Genomic DNA, 18177 nt, shown 5'->3' on the forward strand with positions numbered 1-18177 from the left:
ATAATTAAAATAAATGAAAATACAACAACTTATATATGAATTATACGTGTATTTATAAGCTATTTAGATAACATATTTATAATAATATAACAATAATATTGTGTGTGGTGATGACAGTCAAGGACGGGTGACTAGTTACATTATTATTAAAATAAATGAAAATACAACAACATATATATAAATTATACGTGTATTTATAAGCTATTTAGAAAACATATTTATAATAATTATAATAATATAACAATAATGTTGTGTGCGGTGATGACAGTAAATGTGACTAGTTACATTATTATTAAAATAAATTAAAATACAACAACATATATATAAATTATACATGTATTCATAAGCTAGTTCAATAACATAATTATAATAATATAACAATAATGTGCTTTGTGATGACAGTCAAGGTGACTCGTTACATTATTATTAAAATAAATGAAAATACAACAACATATATAAATTAAACGTGTATTTGTAATCTATTTAGATAACATATTTATAATAATATAACAATAATGTGCTTTGTGATGACAGTCAAGGTGACTCGTTACATTATTAATAAAATAAATGAAAATACAACAACATATAGATAAATTATATGTGTATTTATAAGCTGTTTAGATAACATAATTATAATAATTATAATAAAATAACAATAATGTTGTGTGTGGTGATGACAGTAAATGTGACGAGTTACATTCTTATTAAAATAAATGAAAATACAACAACTTATATATAAATTATACGTTTATTTATAATAATTTAGATAACATAATTATAATAATTATAATAATATAACAATAATGTTGTGTGTGGTGATGACAGTAAATGTGACTAGTTACATTATAATTAAAATAAATGAAAATACAACAACTTATATATGAATTATACGTGTATTTATAAGCTATTTAGATAACATATTTATAATAATATAACAATAATATTGTGTGTGGTGATGACAGTCAAGGACGGGTGACTAGTTACATTATTATTAAAATAAATGAAAATACAACAACATATATATAAATTATACGTGTATTTATAAGCTATTTAGAAAACATATTTATAATAATTATAATAATATAACAATAATGTTGTGTGCGGTGATGACAGTAAATGTGACTAGTTACATTATTATTAAAATAAATTAAAATACAACAACATATATATAAATTATACATGTATTTATAAGCTAGTTCAATAACATAATTATAATAATATAACAATAATGTGCTTTGTGATGACAGTCAAGGTGACTCGTTACATTATTATTAAAATAAATGAAAATACAACAACATATATAAATTAAACGTGTATTTGTAATCTATTTAGATAACATATTTATAATAATATAACAATAATGTGCTTTGTGATGACGGTCAAGGTGACTAGTTACATTATTATTAAAATAAATGAAAATACAACAACATATAGATAAATTATACGTGTATTTATAATCTATTTAGATAACATAATTATAATAATTATAATAAGGATAAGTTGATTGGCAACACTAAATTGGCCCTAGTGTGTGGATGTGAGTGTGAATGTTGTCTGTCTATCTGTGTTGGCCCTGCGATGAGGTGGCGACTTGTCCAGGGTGTACCCAGCCTTCCGCCCGATTGTAGCTGAGATAGGCTCCAGCGCCCCCTGCGACCCCAAAGGGAATAAGCGGTAGAAAATGGATGGATGGATGGATAATAATATAACAATAATGTTGTGTGTGGTGATGACAGTAAATGTAACTTGTTACATTATTATTAAAATAGATGAAAATACAACAACATATAGATAAATTATTCTTGTATTTACAAGCTGTTTAGATAACACATTTATAATAATTATAATAATATAACAATAATGTTGTGTGCGGTGATGACAGTAAATGTGACTAGTTACATTATTATTAAAATAAATGAAAATACAACAACATATATATAAATTATACATGTATTTATAAGCTAGTTCAATAACATAATTATAATAATATAACAATAATGTGCTTTGTGATGACAGTCAAGGTGACTCGTTACATTATTATTAAAATAAATGAAAATACAACAACATATATAAATTAAACGTGTATTTGTAATCTATTTAGATAACGTATTTATAATAATATAACAATAATGTGCTTTGTGATGACGGTCAAGGTGACTAGTTACATTATTATTAAAATAAATGAAAATACAACAACATATAGATAAATTATACGTGTATTTATAATCTATTTAGATAACATAATTATAATAATTATAATAAAATAACAATAATGTTGTGTGTGGTGATGACAGTAAATGTGACGAGTTACATTCTTATTAAAATAAATGAAAATACAACAACTTATATATAAATTGTACGTTTATTTATAATAATTTAGATAACATAATTATAATAATTATAATAATATAACAATAATGTTGTGTGTGGTGATGACAGTAAATGTGACTAGTTACATTATAATTAAAATAAATGAAAATACAACAACTTATATATGAATTATACGTGTATTTATAAGCTATTTAGATAACATATTTATAATAATATAACAATAATATTGTGTGTGGTGATGACAGTCAAGGACGGGTGACTAGTTACATTATTATTAAAATAAATGAAAATACAACAACATATATATAAATTATACATGTATTTATAAGCTATTTAGATAACATATTTATAATAATTATAATAATATAACAATAATGTTGTGTGTGGTGATGACAGTAAATGTAACTTGTTACATTATTATTAAAATAGATGAAAATACAACAACATATAGATAAATTATTCTTGTATTTACAAGCTGTTTAGATAACACATTTATAATAATTATAATAATATAACAATAATGTTGTGTGTGGTGATGACGGTCAAGGTGACTTCCGGGTCCAAAAGTTTTGGACCAATCAGGAGCCGCCGTGCTCTTCCTGCCTGCGGCCGAGCAACAAGTCCTCAACAAGTCCACAAAAAGTCCACAAGATGTTCGTCTTTGTGCAGAAAGATCCGCTCCAAATTCCAAAATGACAAAAGGTGTCCGCGGGCGGCGGCGGGGACACGCGTGACGTGTCTGTGGAAGTAGTCTGCGTGGAAGATGCTGGGCATGTACGTGCCGCACAGATTCTCCCTCAAAGCCTCCAAAGTCCAGGACGGGATCGGCCTTTTCACGGCGAGGCGGGTGAAAAAGGTTCGTAGTCCGGACTTTTTATTCCCCCCCTCCCCCGCTAGACCCTGGTCAGGTTAGTGTGGAAAATGAGAGTTTGACGTGGGAGACGTGACGTGACGTGAAGTGCCACGTAGCAACACTACTTCTCACTTGTAACACTTTTTTATCCTCGCCCATTCGAAACACGAACAAAGTTAATTTTGTCCACGAAATGACTTCCTAAACATAATTTAAATATTAATTTTGCGTCATTTTTAAAGCTTCACGTTCAATATAAACGTGACGTTTTTTAATGACCACGCCCCCCGAAAGTGCTTTTTCAGAATGCGGCTAAGGCTAGCTGTCATGCTAACACTAATCATCACAAGTTGTCTTTTCTTTGTTTTTTTTTGGCGTCTAACTCCGTATTTTAATGTTTCTTCCGCAGGGAGAGAAGTTTGGACCCTTTGCAGGCGAGAAGAAGCTTCCTTGCGAGCTGGACGAAGGTTCTGACAGCAGACTTATGTGGGAGGTAAACAACTTTGACGCTAATTAGATGCTACATGCTAACTACATGTTGTCTTTATGTTTACTTCAAGTGTGAAAAATGAATATATTTCCTCATTTGGAACCTTTATGTTCACATCAAGTGTGAAAATGTAATTATTTCTTTATTTGGAACATGCTAACTATTATTTGATGCTAATTAGTTGCTTCTCATTTGATGCTAATTAGTAGCTTCTTATTTGATGCTAATTAGTAGCTACATGCTAACTAAATGTTGTCTTTATGTTCACTTCAAGTGTGAAAAATGAATATATTTCCTCATTTGGAACATTTATGTTCACATCAAGTGTGAAAATGTAATTATTTCTTTATTTGGAACATGCTAACTATTATTTGATGCTAATTAGTTGCTTCTCATTTGATGCTAATTAGTAGCTTCTTATTTGATGCTAATTAGTAGCTACATGCTAACTAAATGTTGTCTTTATGTTCACTTCAAGTGTGAAAAATGAATATATTTCCTCATTTGGAACATTTATGTTCACATCAAGTGTGAAAATGTAATTATTTCTTTATTTGGAACATGCTAACTATTATTTGATGCTAATTAGTTGCTTCTCATTTGATGCTAATTAGTAGCTTCTTATTTGATGCTAATTAGTAGCTACATGCTAACTAAATGTTGTCTTTATGTTCACTTCAAGTGTGAAAAATGAATATATTTCCTCATTTGGAACATTTATGTTCACATCAAGTGTGAAAATGTAATTATTTCTTTATTTGGAACATGCTAACTATTATTTGATGATAATTAGTTGCTTCTTATTTTGATGCTAATTAGTAGCTACATGCTAACTAAATGTTATCTTTATGTTTACATCAAATGTGAAAATTTTAATTATTTCCTTATTTGGAACATGCTAACTAAATGTTGTCTTTATGTCCGCGTCAAGTGTGAAGAATTTAATTATTTCCTTATTTGCTACATGCTAACTAAATATTGTCTTTATGTTCATGTCAAGTGTGAAAAATGAAAATTGTTTCCTTCTTTGGAACATGCTAACTAAATGTTGTCTTTATGTTCACTTCAAGTGTGAAAAATTAAAATATTTCCTCATTTGGAACCTTTATGTTCACACCAAGTGTGAAAATGTAATTATTTCTTTATTTGGAACATGCTAACTATTATTTGATGCTAATTAGTTGCTTCTTATTTGATGCTAATTAGTAGCTTCTTATTTGATGCTAATTAGTAGCTACATGCTAACTAAATGTTGTCTTTATGTTCACTTCAAGTGTGAAAATGTAATTATTTCTTTATTTGGAACATGCTAACTATTATTTGATGATAATTAGTTGCTTCTTATTTGATGCTAATTAGTAGCTACATGCTAACTAAATGTTATCTTTATGTTTACATCAAATGTGAAAATTTTAATTATTTCCTTATTTGGAACATGCTAACTAAATGTTGTCTTTATGTTCGCGTCAAGTGTGAAGAATTTAATTATTTCCTTATTTGCTACATGCTAACTAAATATTGTCTTTATGTTCATGTCAAGTGTGAAAAATGAAAATTGTTTCCTTCTTTGGAACATGCTAACTAAATGTTGTCTTTATGTTCACTTCAAGTGTGAAAAATGAATATATTTCCTCATTTGGAACCTTTATGTTCACATCAAGTGTGAAAATGTAATTATTTCTTTATTTGGAACATGCTAACTATTATTTGATGCTAATTAGTTGCTTCTCATTTGATGCTAATTAGTAGCTTCTTATTTGATGCTAATTAGTAGCTACATGCTAACTAAATGTTGTCTTTATGTTCACTTCAAGTGTGAAAAATGAATATATTTCCTCATTTGGAACATTTATGTTCACATCAAGTGTGAAAATGTAATTATTTCTTTATTTGGAACATGCTAACTATTATTTGATGATAATTAGTTGCTTCGTATTTGATGCTAATTAGTAGCTACATGCTAACTAAATGTTATCTTTATGTTTACATCAAATGTGAAAATTTTAATTATTTCCTTATTTGGAACATGCTAACTAAATGTTGTCTTTATGTTCGCGTCAAGTGTGAAGAATTTAATTATTTCCTTATTTGCTACATGCTAACTAAATATTGTCTTTATGTTCATGTCAAGTGTGAAAAATGAATATATTTCCTCATTTGGAACCTTTATGTTCACATCAAGTGTGAAAATGTAATTATTTCTTTATTTGGAACATGCTAACTATTATTTGATGCTAATTAGTTGCTTCTCATTTGATGCTAATTAGTAGCTTCTTATTTGATGCTAATTAGTAGCTACATGCTAACTAAATGTTGTCTTTATGTTCACTTCAAGTGTGAAAAATGAATATATTTCCTCATTTGGAACATTTATGTTCACATCAAGTGTGAAAATGTAATTATTTCTTTATTTGGAACATGCTAACTATTATTTGATGCTAATTAGTTGCTTCTTATTTGATGCTAATTAGTAGCTACATGCTAACTAAATGTTATCTTTATGTTTACATCAAATGTGAAAATTTTAATTATTTCCTTATTTGGAACATGCTAACTAAATGTTGTCTTTATGTTCGCGTCAAGTGTGAAGAATTTAATTATTTCCTTATTTGCTACATGCTAACTAAATATTGTCTTTATGTTCATGTCAAGTGTGAAAAATGAAAATTGTTTCCTTCTTTGGAACATGCTAACTAAATGTTGTCTTTATGTTCACTTCAAGTGTGAAAAATTAAAATATTTCCTCATTTGGAACCTTTATGTTCACATCAAGTGTGAAAATGTAATTATTTCTTTATTTGGAACATGCTAACTATTATTTGATGCTAATTAGTTGCTTCTTATTTGATGCTAATTAGTAGCTTCTTATTTGATGCTATTTAGAAGCTACATGCTAACTAAATGTTATCTTTATGTTCACATCAAATGTGCACATTTTAATTATTTCCTTATTTGGAACATGCTAACTAAATGTTGCCTTTATGTTCACGTCAAGTGTGAAGAATTTAATTATTTCCTTATTTGGAACATGCTAACTAAATGTTGTCTTTATGTTCACGTCAAGTGTGAAAAATGAAAATTGTTTCCTTCTTTGGAACATGCTAACTAAATGTTGCTATGTCAAGTGTGAAAAATGTTGACTAAATGTTGCCTTTATGTTCACATCAAGTGTGAAAAATTTTATTATTTCCTTATTTGGAACATGCTAACTAAATGTTGCATTGCAAGTTCATGTCGAGTGTAAAAAATATTTATTTCCTCATTTGGCACACACTAAACTAAATGTTGCCTTTAAGTTCATGTCAAGTGTGAAAAATGTAATTATTTCCTCATTTGGAACATGCTAACTAAACATTGTCTTTATGTTCACGTTAAGTGTGAAAAATGCTAACTGAATGTTGCCTTAAAGTTCATGTCAAGTATGGAACATTTTTATTATTTCATCATTTGGAACCTTTATGTTCATGTCAAGTGTGAAAAATGAAAATTGTTTCCTTCTTTGGAACATGCTAACTAAATGTTGCCTTTATGTTCATGTCAAGTGTGAAACATGCTAACTAAATTTTGCCCTAATGTTCATGTCAAGTGTGAAAAATGTAATTATTTTCTTATTTGGAACACGCCAACTAAATGTTGCCTTTGAGGTTCATGTCAAGTGTGAAAAATGTAATTATTTCCTCATTTGGAACATGCTAACTAAATGTTGCCTTTATGTTCACGTCAAGTGTGAAAAATTTAATATTTTCCTCATTAGCTACATGCTAACTAAATGTTGTCTTTAAGTTCATGTCAAGTGTGAAAAATTTAATTATTTCCTTTTTTGGAACATGCTAACTAAATGTTGCCATTATGTTCACGTCAGGTGTGAAAAATGTATTGTTTTCCTCATTAGGAACATGCTAACTAAATATTGTCTTTATGTTCACGTTAAGTGTGAAACATGTAATTATTTCCTTATTTGCTACATTCTAACTAAATGTTGTCTTTATGTTTATGTCAGATGTGAAACATTTTATTGTTTCATTTTTTGGAATTTGCTAACTAAATGTTGTCTTTATGTTCATGTCAAGTGTGAAAAATGTAATTTTTACCTCATTTGGAACCTTTATGTTCATGTCTAGTGTGAAAAATTTAATTGTTTCCTTTTTTGGAACATGCTAACTAAACATTGTCTTTATTTTCATGTCAAGTGTGAAACATGCTAACTAAATTTTGCCCTAATGTTCATGTCAAGTGTGAAAAATGTAATTATTTCCCCATTTGGAACATGCTAACTAAATGTTGCCTTTATGTTCACGTCAAGTGTGAAAAATGTAATTATTTCCTTATTTGGAACATGCTAACTACATGTTGCCTTTATGTTCACGTCAAGTGTGAAAAATTTAATATTTTCCTCATTAGCTACATGCTAACTAAATGTTGTCTTTATGTTCATGTCAAGTGTGAAAATGTAATTATTTCTTTATTTGGAACATGCTAACTATTATTTGATGCTAATTAGTTGCTTCTTATTTGATGCTAATTAGTAGCTACATGCTAACTAAATGTTATCTTTATGTTTACATCAAATGTGAAAATTTTAATTATTTCCTTATTTGGAACATGCTAACTAAATGTTGTCTTTATGTTCGCGTCAAGTGTGAAGAATTTAATTATTTCCTTATTTGCTACATGCTAACTAAATATTGTCTTTATGTTCATGTCAAGTGTGAAAAATGAAAATTGTTTCCTTCTTTGGAACATGCTAACTAAATGTTGTCTTTATGTTCACTTCAAGTGTGAAAAATTAAAATATTTCCTCATTTGGAACCTTTATGTTCACATCAAGTGTGAAAATGTAATTATTTCTTTATTTGGAACATGCTAACTATTATTTGATGCTAATTAGTTGCTTCTCATTTGATGCTAATTAGTAGCTTCTTATTTGATGCTAATTAGTAGCTACATGCTAACTAAATGTTGTCTTTATGTTCACTTCAAGTGTGAAAAATGAATATATTTCCTCATTTGGAACCTTTATGTTCACATCAAGTGTGAAAATGTAATTATTTCTTTATTTGGAACATGCTAACTATTATTTGATGCTAATTAGTTGCTTCTCATTTGATGCTAATTAGTAGCTTCTTATTTGATGCTAATTAGATGCTACATGCTAACTACATGTTGTCTTTATGTTCACTTCAAGTGTGAAAAATTAAAATATTTCCTCATTTGGAACCTTTATGTTCACATCAAGTGTGAAAATGTAATTATTTCTTTATTTGGAACATGCTAACTATTATTTGATGCTAATTAGTTGCTTCTCATTTGATGCTAATTAGTAGCTTCTTATTTGATGCTAATTAGTAGCTACATGCTAACTAAATGTTGTCTTTATGTTCACTTCAAGTGTGAAAAATGAATATATTTCCTCATTTGGAACATTTATGTTCACATCAAGTGTGAAAATGTAATTATTTCTTTATTTGGAACATGCTAACTATTATTTGATGATAATTAGTTGCTTCTTATTTGATGCTAATTAGTAGCTACATGCTAACTAAATGTTATCTTTATGTTTACATCAAATGTGAAAATTTTAATTATTTCCTTATTTGGAACATGCTAACTAAATGTTGCCTTTATGTTCACGTCAAGTGTGAAGAATTTAATTATTTCCTTATTTGGAACATGCTAACTAAATGTTGTCTTTATGTTCACGTCAAGTGTGAAAAATGAAAATTGTTTCCTTCTTTGGAACATGCTAACTAAATGTTGCTATGTCAAGTGTGAAAAATGTTGACTAAATGTTGCCTTTATGTTCACATCAAGTGTGAAAAATGTAATTATTTCCTTATTTGGAACATGCTAACTAAATGTTGCATTGCATGTTCATGTCGAGTGTAAAAAATATTTATTTCCTCATTTGGCACACACTAAACTAAATGTTGCCTTTAAGTTCATGTCAAGTGTGAAAAATGTAATTATTTCCTCATTTGGAACATGCTAACTAAACATTGTCTTTATGTTCACGTTAAGTGTGAAAAATGCTAACTGAATGTTGCCTTAAAGTTCATGTCAAGTATGGAACATTTTTATTATTTCATCATTTGGAACCTTTATGTTCATGTCAAGTGTGAAAAATGAAAATTGTTTCCTTCTTTGGAACATGCTAACTAAATGTTGCCTTTATGTTCATGTCAAGTGTGAAACATGCTAACTAAATTTTGCCCTAATGTTCATGTCAAGTGTGAAAAATGTAATTATTTTCTTATTTGGAACACGCCAACTAAATGTTGCCTTTGAGGTTCATGTCAAGTGTGAAAAATGTAATTATTTCCTCATTTGGAACATGCTAACTAAATGTTGCCTTTATGTTCACGTCAAGTGTGAAAAATTTAATATTTTCCTCATTAGCTACATGCTAACTAAATGTTGTCTTTAAGTTCATGTCAAGTGTGAAAAATTTAATTATTTCCTTTTTTGGAACATGCTAACTAAATGTTGCCATTATGTTCACGTCAGGTGTGAAAAATTTATTGTTTTCCTCATTAGGAACATGCTAACTAAATATTGTCTTTATGTTCACGTTAAGTGTGAAACATGTAATTATTTCCTTATTTGCTACATTCTAACTAAATGTTGTCTTTATGTTTATGTCAGATGTGAAACATTTTATTGTTTCATTTTTTGGAATTTGCTAACTAAATGTTGTCTTTATGTTCATGTCAAGTGTGAAAAATGTAATTTTTACCTCATTTGGAACCTTTATGTTCATGTCTAGTGTGAAAAATGTAATTGTTTCCTTTTTTGGAACATGCTAACTAAACATTGTCTTTATTTTCATGTCAAGTGTGAAACATGCTAACTAAATTTTGCCCTAATGTTCATGTCAAGTGTGAAAAATGTAATTATTTCCCCATTTGGAACATGCTAACTAAATGTTGCCTTTATGTTCACGTCAAGTGTGAAAAATGTAATTATTTCCTTATTTGGAACATGCTAACTACATGTTGCCTTTATGTTCACGTCAAGTGTGAAAAATTTAATATTTTCCTCATTAGCTACATGCTAACTAAATGTTGTCTTTATGTTCATGTCAAGTGTGAAAAATGCTAACTGAACGTTGCCTTAAAGTTCATGTCAAGTATGGAACATTTTTAGTATTTCATCATTTGGAACCTTTATGTTCACGTCAAGTGTGAAAAATGAAAATTGTTTCCTTCTTTGGAACATGCTAACTAAATGTTACCATGTCAAGTGTGAAAAATGTAATTATTTCCTTATTTGAAACATGCTAACTAAATGTTGCCTATATGTTCGTGTCAGGTGTGAACATTTTTATTGTTTCCTTTTTTTGAAAATGTTGACTAAATGTTGTCTTTATGTTCGTGTCAAGTGTGATAAATTTGATTATTTCCTTATTTGCTACATGCTAACTAAATATTGTCTTTATGTTCATGTCAAGTGTGAAAAATGTAATTATTTTTTTATTTGCTACATGCTAACTAAATGTTGCCTTTGAGGTTTATGTCAAGTGTGAAAAATGTAATTATTCCCTTTTTTGGAACCTTTATGTTCACATCAAGTGTGAAAAATGCTAACTAAATGTTGCCTTTAAGTTCATGCCAATTGTGAAAAATGTAATTATGCCCTCATTTGGAACCTTTATGTTCACGTCAAGTGTGAAAAATGTAACTATTTCCTTATTTGGAACATGCTAACTAAATGTTGTCTTTAAGTTCATGTCAAGTGTGAAAAATTTAATTATTTCCTTATTTGGAACATGCTAACTACATTTTGCCTATATGTTCACGTCCAGTGTGAAAAATTGAATGTTTTCCTCATTAGAAACATGCTAACTAAATGTTGTCTTTATATTCGCGTCATGTGTAAAAAAAAAAAATTATTTCCTTATTTGGAACATGCTAACTAAATGTTGCCTTTATGTTCATGTCAAGTGTGAAAAATGAAAATTGTTTCCTTTTTTGGAACATGCTAACTAAATATTGCCATGTCAAGTGTGGAAAAATGAAATTGTTTCCTCATTTGGAACCTTTATGTTCACGTCAAGTGTGAAAAATTTAATTATTTCCTCATTTGGAACATGCTAACTAAATGTTGCCTTTATGTTCATGTCAAGTGTGAAAAATGTAATTATTTCCTTATTTGGAACATGCTAACTAAATGTTGTCTTTAAGTTCATGTCAAGTGTGAAAAATTTAATTATTTCCTTATTTGGAACATGCTAACTACATTTTGCCTTTATGTTCATGTCCAGTGTGAAAAATGTAATGTTTTCCTCATTAGAAACATGCTAACTAAATGTTGTCTTTATGTTCACGTCAAGTGTAAAAAAAATTAATTATTTCTTTATTTGGAACATGCTAACTAAATATTGCCTTTATGTTCATGTCAAGTGTGAAAAATGTAATTATTTCCTTATTTGCTACATGCTAACTAAATATTGTCTTTATGTTTGCATCAAGTGTGAAAAATGTTAACTAAATGTTGCCTTTATGTTCACATCAAGTGTAAAAAATGTAATTATTTCCTTATTTATGTTTTTATTAATTCTATTTTAATTATTTATTTTTTATCGTGTTCTGTTTGTGTTGTGTTGTGTTTGCTCGGTACTTGTTTTATCTTTTAACCTGTTCATTGTACAGCACTTTGGCTACCCCTGTGGTAAATTTTAAATGTGCTTTATAAATAAAGTTGATTTGATTTGATTTGATTTATTTAGAACATGCTTACTAAATGTTGTCTTTAAGTTCATGTCAAGTGTGAAAAATTTAATTATTTCCTTATTTGGAACATGCTAACTACATTTTGCCTATATGTTCACGTCCAGTGCGAAAATTGTAATGTTTTCCTCATTAGAAACATGCTAACTAAATGTTGTCTTTATATTCGCGTCAAGTGTAAAAAAAAATAATTATTTCCTTATTTGGAACATGCTAACTAAATGTTGTCTTTATGTTCATGTCAAGTGTGAAAAATGAAAATTGTTTCCTTTTTTGGAACATGCTAACTAAATATTGCCATGTCAAGTGTGGAAAAATGAAATTGTTTCCTCATTTGGAACCTTTATGTTCACGTCAAGTGTGAAAAATTTAATTATTTCCTCATTTGGAACATGCTAACTAAATGTTGCCTTTATGTTCACGTTAAGTGTGAAAAATGTAATTATTTCCTTATTTGGAACATGCTAACTAAATGTTGTCTTTAAGTTCATGTCAAGTGTGAAAAATTTAATTATTTCCTTATTTGGAACATGCTAACTACATTTTGCCTATATGTTCACGTCCAGTGCGAAAATTGTAATGTTTTCCTCATTAGAAACATGCTAACTAAATGTTGTCTTTATGTTCGCGTCAAGTGGAAAAAAAAAAAATTATTTCCTTATTTGGAACATGCTAACTAAATGTCTTTATGTTCATGTCAAGTGTGAAAAATGAAAATTTTTTCCTTTTTTGGAACATGCTAACTAAATGTTGCCATGTCAAGTGTGAAAAATGAAATTGTTTCCTCATTTGGAACCTTTATGTTCACGTCAAGTGTGAAAAATTTAATTATTTCTTCATTTGGAACATGCTAACTAAATGTTGCCTTTATGTTCATGTCAAGTGTGAAAAATTTAATTATTTCCTTATTTGGAACATGCTAACTAAATGTTGTCTTTAAGTTCATGTCAAGTGTGAAAAATTTAATTATTTCCTTATTTGGAACATGCTAACTACATTTTGCCTTTATGTTCATGTCCAGTGTGAAAAATGTAATGTTTTCCTCATTAGAAACATGCTAACTAAATGTTGTCTTTATGTTCGCGTCAAGTGTAAAAAAAATTAATTATTTCTTTATTTGGAACATGCTAACTAAATATTGCCTTTATGTTCATGTCAAGTGTGAAAAATGTAATTATTTCCTTATTTGCTACATGCTAACTAAATATTGTCTTTATGTTTGCATCAAGTGTGAAAAATGTTAACTAAATGTTGCCTTTATGTTCACATCAAGTGTGAAAAATGTAATTATTTCCTTATTTATGTTTTTATTAATTCTATTTTAATTATTTATTTTTTATCGTGTTCTGTTTGTGTTGTGTTGTGTTTGCTCGGTACTTGTTTTATCTTTTAACCTGTTCATTGTACAGCACTTTGGCTACCCCTGTGGTAAATTTTAAATGTGCTTTATAAATAAAGTTGATTTGATTTGATTTGATTTATTTAGAACATGCTTACTAAATGTTGTCTTTAAGTTCATGTCAAGTGTGAAAAATTTAATTATTTCCTTATTTGGAACATGCTAACTACATTTTGCCTATATGTTCACGTCCAGTGCGAAAATTGTAATGTTTTCCTCATTAGAAACATGCTAACTAAATGTTGTCTTTATGTTCGCGTCAAGTGGAAAAAAAATAAATGATTTCCTTATTTGGAACATGCTAACTAAATGTTGTCTTTAAGTTCATGTCAAGTGTGAAAAATTTAATTATTTCCTTATTTGGAACATGCTAACTACATTTTGCCTATATGTTCACGTCCAGTGCGAAAATTGTAATGTTTTCCTCATTAGAAACATGCTAACTAAATGTTGTCTTTATGTTCGCGTCAAGTGGAAAAAAAATAAATGATTTCCTTATTTGGAACATGCTAACTAAATGTTGTCTTTATGTTCATGTCAAGTGTGAAAAATGAAAATGTTTTCCTTTTTTGGAACATGCTAACTAAATGTTGCCATGTCAAGTGTGAAAAATGAAATTGTTTCCTCATTTGGAACCTTTATGTTCACGTCAAGTGTGAAAAATTTAATTATTTCCTCATTTGGAACATGCTAACTAAATGTTGCCTTTATGTTCACGTTAAGTGTGAAAAATGTAATTATTTCCTTATTTGGAACATGCTAACTAAATGTTGTCTTTAAGTTCATGTCAAGTGTGAAAAATTTGATTATTTCCTTATTTGGAACATGCTAACTACATTTTGCCTTTATGTTCATGTCCAGTGTGAAAAATGTAATGTTTTCCTCATTAGAAACATGCTAACTAAATGTTGTCTTTATGTTCGCGTCAAGTGTAAAAAAAAAAAATGATTCCCTTATTTGGAACATGCTAACTGAATGTTGTCTTTATGTTCATGTCAAGTGTGAAAAATGTAATTATTTCCTTATTTGCTACATGCTAAATAAATATTGTCTCTATGTTTGCGTCAAGTGTGAAAAATGTTAACTAAATGTTGCATTTATGTTCACGTCAAGTGTGAAAAATTTAATTATTTCCTTATTTGGAACATGCTAACTACATTTTGCCTATATGTTCACGTCCAGTGCGAAAATTGTAATGTTTTCCTCATTAGAAACATGCTAACTAAATGTTGTCTTTATGTTCGCGTCAAGTGGAAAAAAAATAAATTATTTCCTTATTTGGAACATGCTAACTAAATGTTGTCTTTATGTTCATGTCAAGTGTGAAAAATGAAATTTTTTTCCTTTTTTGGAACATGCTAACTAAATGTTGCCATGTCAAGTGTGAAAAATGAAATTGTTTCCTCATTTGGAACCTTTATGTTCACGTCAAGTGTGAAAAATTTAATTATTTCCTCATTTGGAACATGCTAACTAAATGTTGCCTTTATGTTCATGTCAAGTGTGAAAAATGTAATTATTTCCTTATTTGGAACATGCTAACTAAATGTTGTCTTTAAGTTCATGTCAAGTGTGAAAAATTTAATTATTTCCTTATTTGGAACATGCTAACTACATTTTGCCTTTATGTTCATGTCCAGTGTGAAAAATGTAATGTTTTCCTCATTAGAAACATGCTAACTAAATGTTGTCTTTATGTTCGCGTCAAGTGTAAAAAAAATTAATTATTTCTTTATTTGGAACATGCTAACTAAATATTGCCTTTATGTTCATGTCAAGTGTGAAAAATGTAATTATTTCCTTATTTGCTACATGCTAACTAAATATTGTCTTTATGTTTGCATCAAGTGTGAAAAATGTTAACTAAATGTTGCCTTTATGTTCACATCAAGTGTGAAAAATGTAATTATTTCCTTATTTATGTTTTTATTAATTCTATTTTAATTATTTATTTTTTATCGTGTTCTGTTTGTGTTGTGTTGTGTTTGCTCGGTACTTGTTTTATCTTTTAACCTGTTCATTGTACAGCACTTTGGCTACCCCTGTGGTAAATTTTAAATGTGCTTTATAAATAAAGTTGATTTGATTTGATTTGATTTATTTAGAACATGCTTACTAAATGTTGTCTTTAAGTTCATGTCAAGTGTGAAAAATTTAATTATTTCCTTATTTGGAACATGCTAACTACATTTTGCCTATATGTTCACGTCCAGTGCGAAAATTGTAATGTTTTCCTCATTAGAAACATGCTAACTAAATGTTGTCTTTATGTTCGCGTCAAGTGGAAAAAAAATAAATGATTTCCTTATTTGGAACATGCTAACTAAATGTTGTCTTTAAGTTCATGTCAAGTGTGAAAAATTTAATTATTTCCTTATTTGGAACATGCTAACTACATTTTGCCTATATGTTCACGTCCAGTGCGAAAATTGTAATGTTTTCCTCATTAGAAACATGCTAACTAAATGTTGTCTTTATGTTCGCGTCAAGTGGAAAAAAAATAAATGATTTCCTTATTTGGAACATGCTAACTAAATGTTGTCTTTATGTTCATGTCAAGTGTGAAAAATGAAAATGTTTTCCTTTTTTGGAACATGCTAACTAAATGTTGCCATGTCAAGTGTGAAAAATGAAATTGTTTCCTCATTTGGAACCTTTATGTTCACGTCAAGTGTGAAAAATTTAATTATTTCCTCATTTGGAACATGCTAACTAAATGTTGCCTTTATGTTCACGTTAAGTGTGAAAAATGTAATTATTTCCTTATTTGGAACATGCTAACTAAATGTTGTCTTTAAGTTCATGTCAAGTGTGAAAAATTTGATTATTTCCTTATTTGGAACATGCTAACTACATTTTGCCTTTATGTTCATGTCCAGTGTGAAAAATGTAATGTTTTCCTCATTAGAAACATGCTAACTAAATGTTGTCTTTATGTTCGCGTCAAGTGTAAAAAAAAAAAATGATTCCCTTATTTGGAACATGCTAACTGAATGTTGTCTTTATGTTCATGTCAAGTGTGAAAAATGTAATTATTTCCTTATTTGCTACATGCTAAATAAATATTGTCTCTATGTTTGCGTCAAGTGTGAAAAATGTTAACTAAATGTTGCATTTATGTTCACGTCAAGTGTGAAAAATTTAATTATTTCCTTATTTGGAACATGCTAACTACATTTTGCCTATATGTTCACGTCCAGTGCGAAAATTGTAATGTTTTCCTCATTAGAAACATGCTAACTAAATGTTGTCTTTATGTTCGCGTCAAGTGGAAAAAAAATAAATTATTTCCTTATTTGGAACATGCTAACTAAATGTTGTCTTTATGTTCATGTCAAGTGTGAAAAATGAAATTTTTTTCCTTTTTTGGAACATGCTAACTAAATGTTGCCATGTCAAGTGTGAAAAATGAAATTGTTTCCTCATTTGGAACCTTTATGTTCACGTCAAGTGTGAAAAATTTAATTATTTCCTCATTTGGAACATGCTAACTAAATGTTGCCTTTATGTTCATGTCAAGTGTGAAAAATGTAATTATTTCCTTATTTGGAACATGCTAACTAAATGTTGTCTTTAAGTTCATGTCAAGTGTGAAAAATTTAATTATTTCCTTATTTGGAACATGCTAACTACATTTTGCCTTTATGTTCATGTCCAGTGTGAAAAATGTAATGTTTTCCTCATTAGAAACATGCTAACTAAATGTTGTCTTTATGTTCGCGTCAAGTGTAAAAAAAATTAATTATTTCTTTATTTGGAACATGCTAACTAAATATTGCCTTTATGTTCATGTCAAGTGTGAAAAATGTAATTATTTCCTTATTTGCTACATGCTAACTAAATATTGTCTTTATGTTTGCATCAAGTGTGAAAAATGTTAACTAAATGTTGCCTTTATGTTCACATCAAGTGTGAAAAATGTAATTATTTCCTTATTTATGTTTTTATTAATTCTATTTTAATTATTTATTTTTTATCGTGTTCTGTTTGTGTTGTGTTGTGTTTGCTCGGTACTTGTTTTATCTTTTAACCTGTTCATTGTACAGCACTTTGGCTACCCCTGTGGTAAATTTTAAATGTGCTTTATAAATAAAGTTGATTTGATTTGATTTGATTTATTTAGAACATGCTTACTAAATGTTGTCTTTAAGTTCATGTCAAGTGTGAAAAATTTAATTATTTCCTTATTTGGAACATGCTAACTACATTTTGCCTATATGTTCACGTCCAGTGCGAAAATTGTAATGTTTTCCTCATTAGAAACATGCTAACTAAATGTTGTCTTTATGTTCGCGTCAAGTGTAAAAAAAAAAAAATTATTTCCTTATTTGGAACATGCTAACTAAATGTTGTCTTTATGTTCATGTCAAGTGTGAAA

The 18177-nt window shown here is 28.6% G+C and overlaps 1 protein-coding gene across 2 annotated transcripts in view; it reads left to right on the plus strand.

Moving 5' to 3' along the window:
• The first annotated feature begins 2932 nt into the window (after window positions 1-2932).
• prdm5 (PR domain containing 5) overlaps window positions 2933-18177 on the plus strand; it is a 143628-nt gene continuing 128383 nt past the window's right edge. For both annotated transcript variants that reach the window (XR_009817025.2, XM_072915061.1), the window contains exons 1-2: window positions 2933-3187; window positions 3594-3677. Coding sequence is in view for 1 of the 2 variants with exons in the window: in XM_072915061.1 (XP_072771162.1) it covers window positions 3095-3187; window positions 3594-3677 (177 nt within the window). In the remaining variant the exon portion in view is untranslated. The remainder of the gene's footprint in view (window positions 3188-3593; window positions 3678-18177) is intronic.

This window comes from Nerophis lumbriciformis, linkage group LG18 (assembly GCF_033978685.3).
Source record: "Nerophis lumbriciformis linkage group LG18, RoL_Nlum_v2.1, whole genome shotgun sequence".
Taxonomy (NCBI): Eukaryota; Metazoa; Chordata; class Actinopteri; order Syngnathiformes; family Syngnathidae; genus Nerophis; species Nerophis lumbriciformis.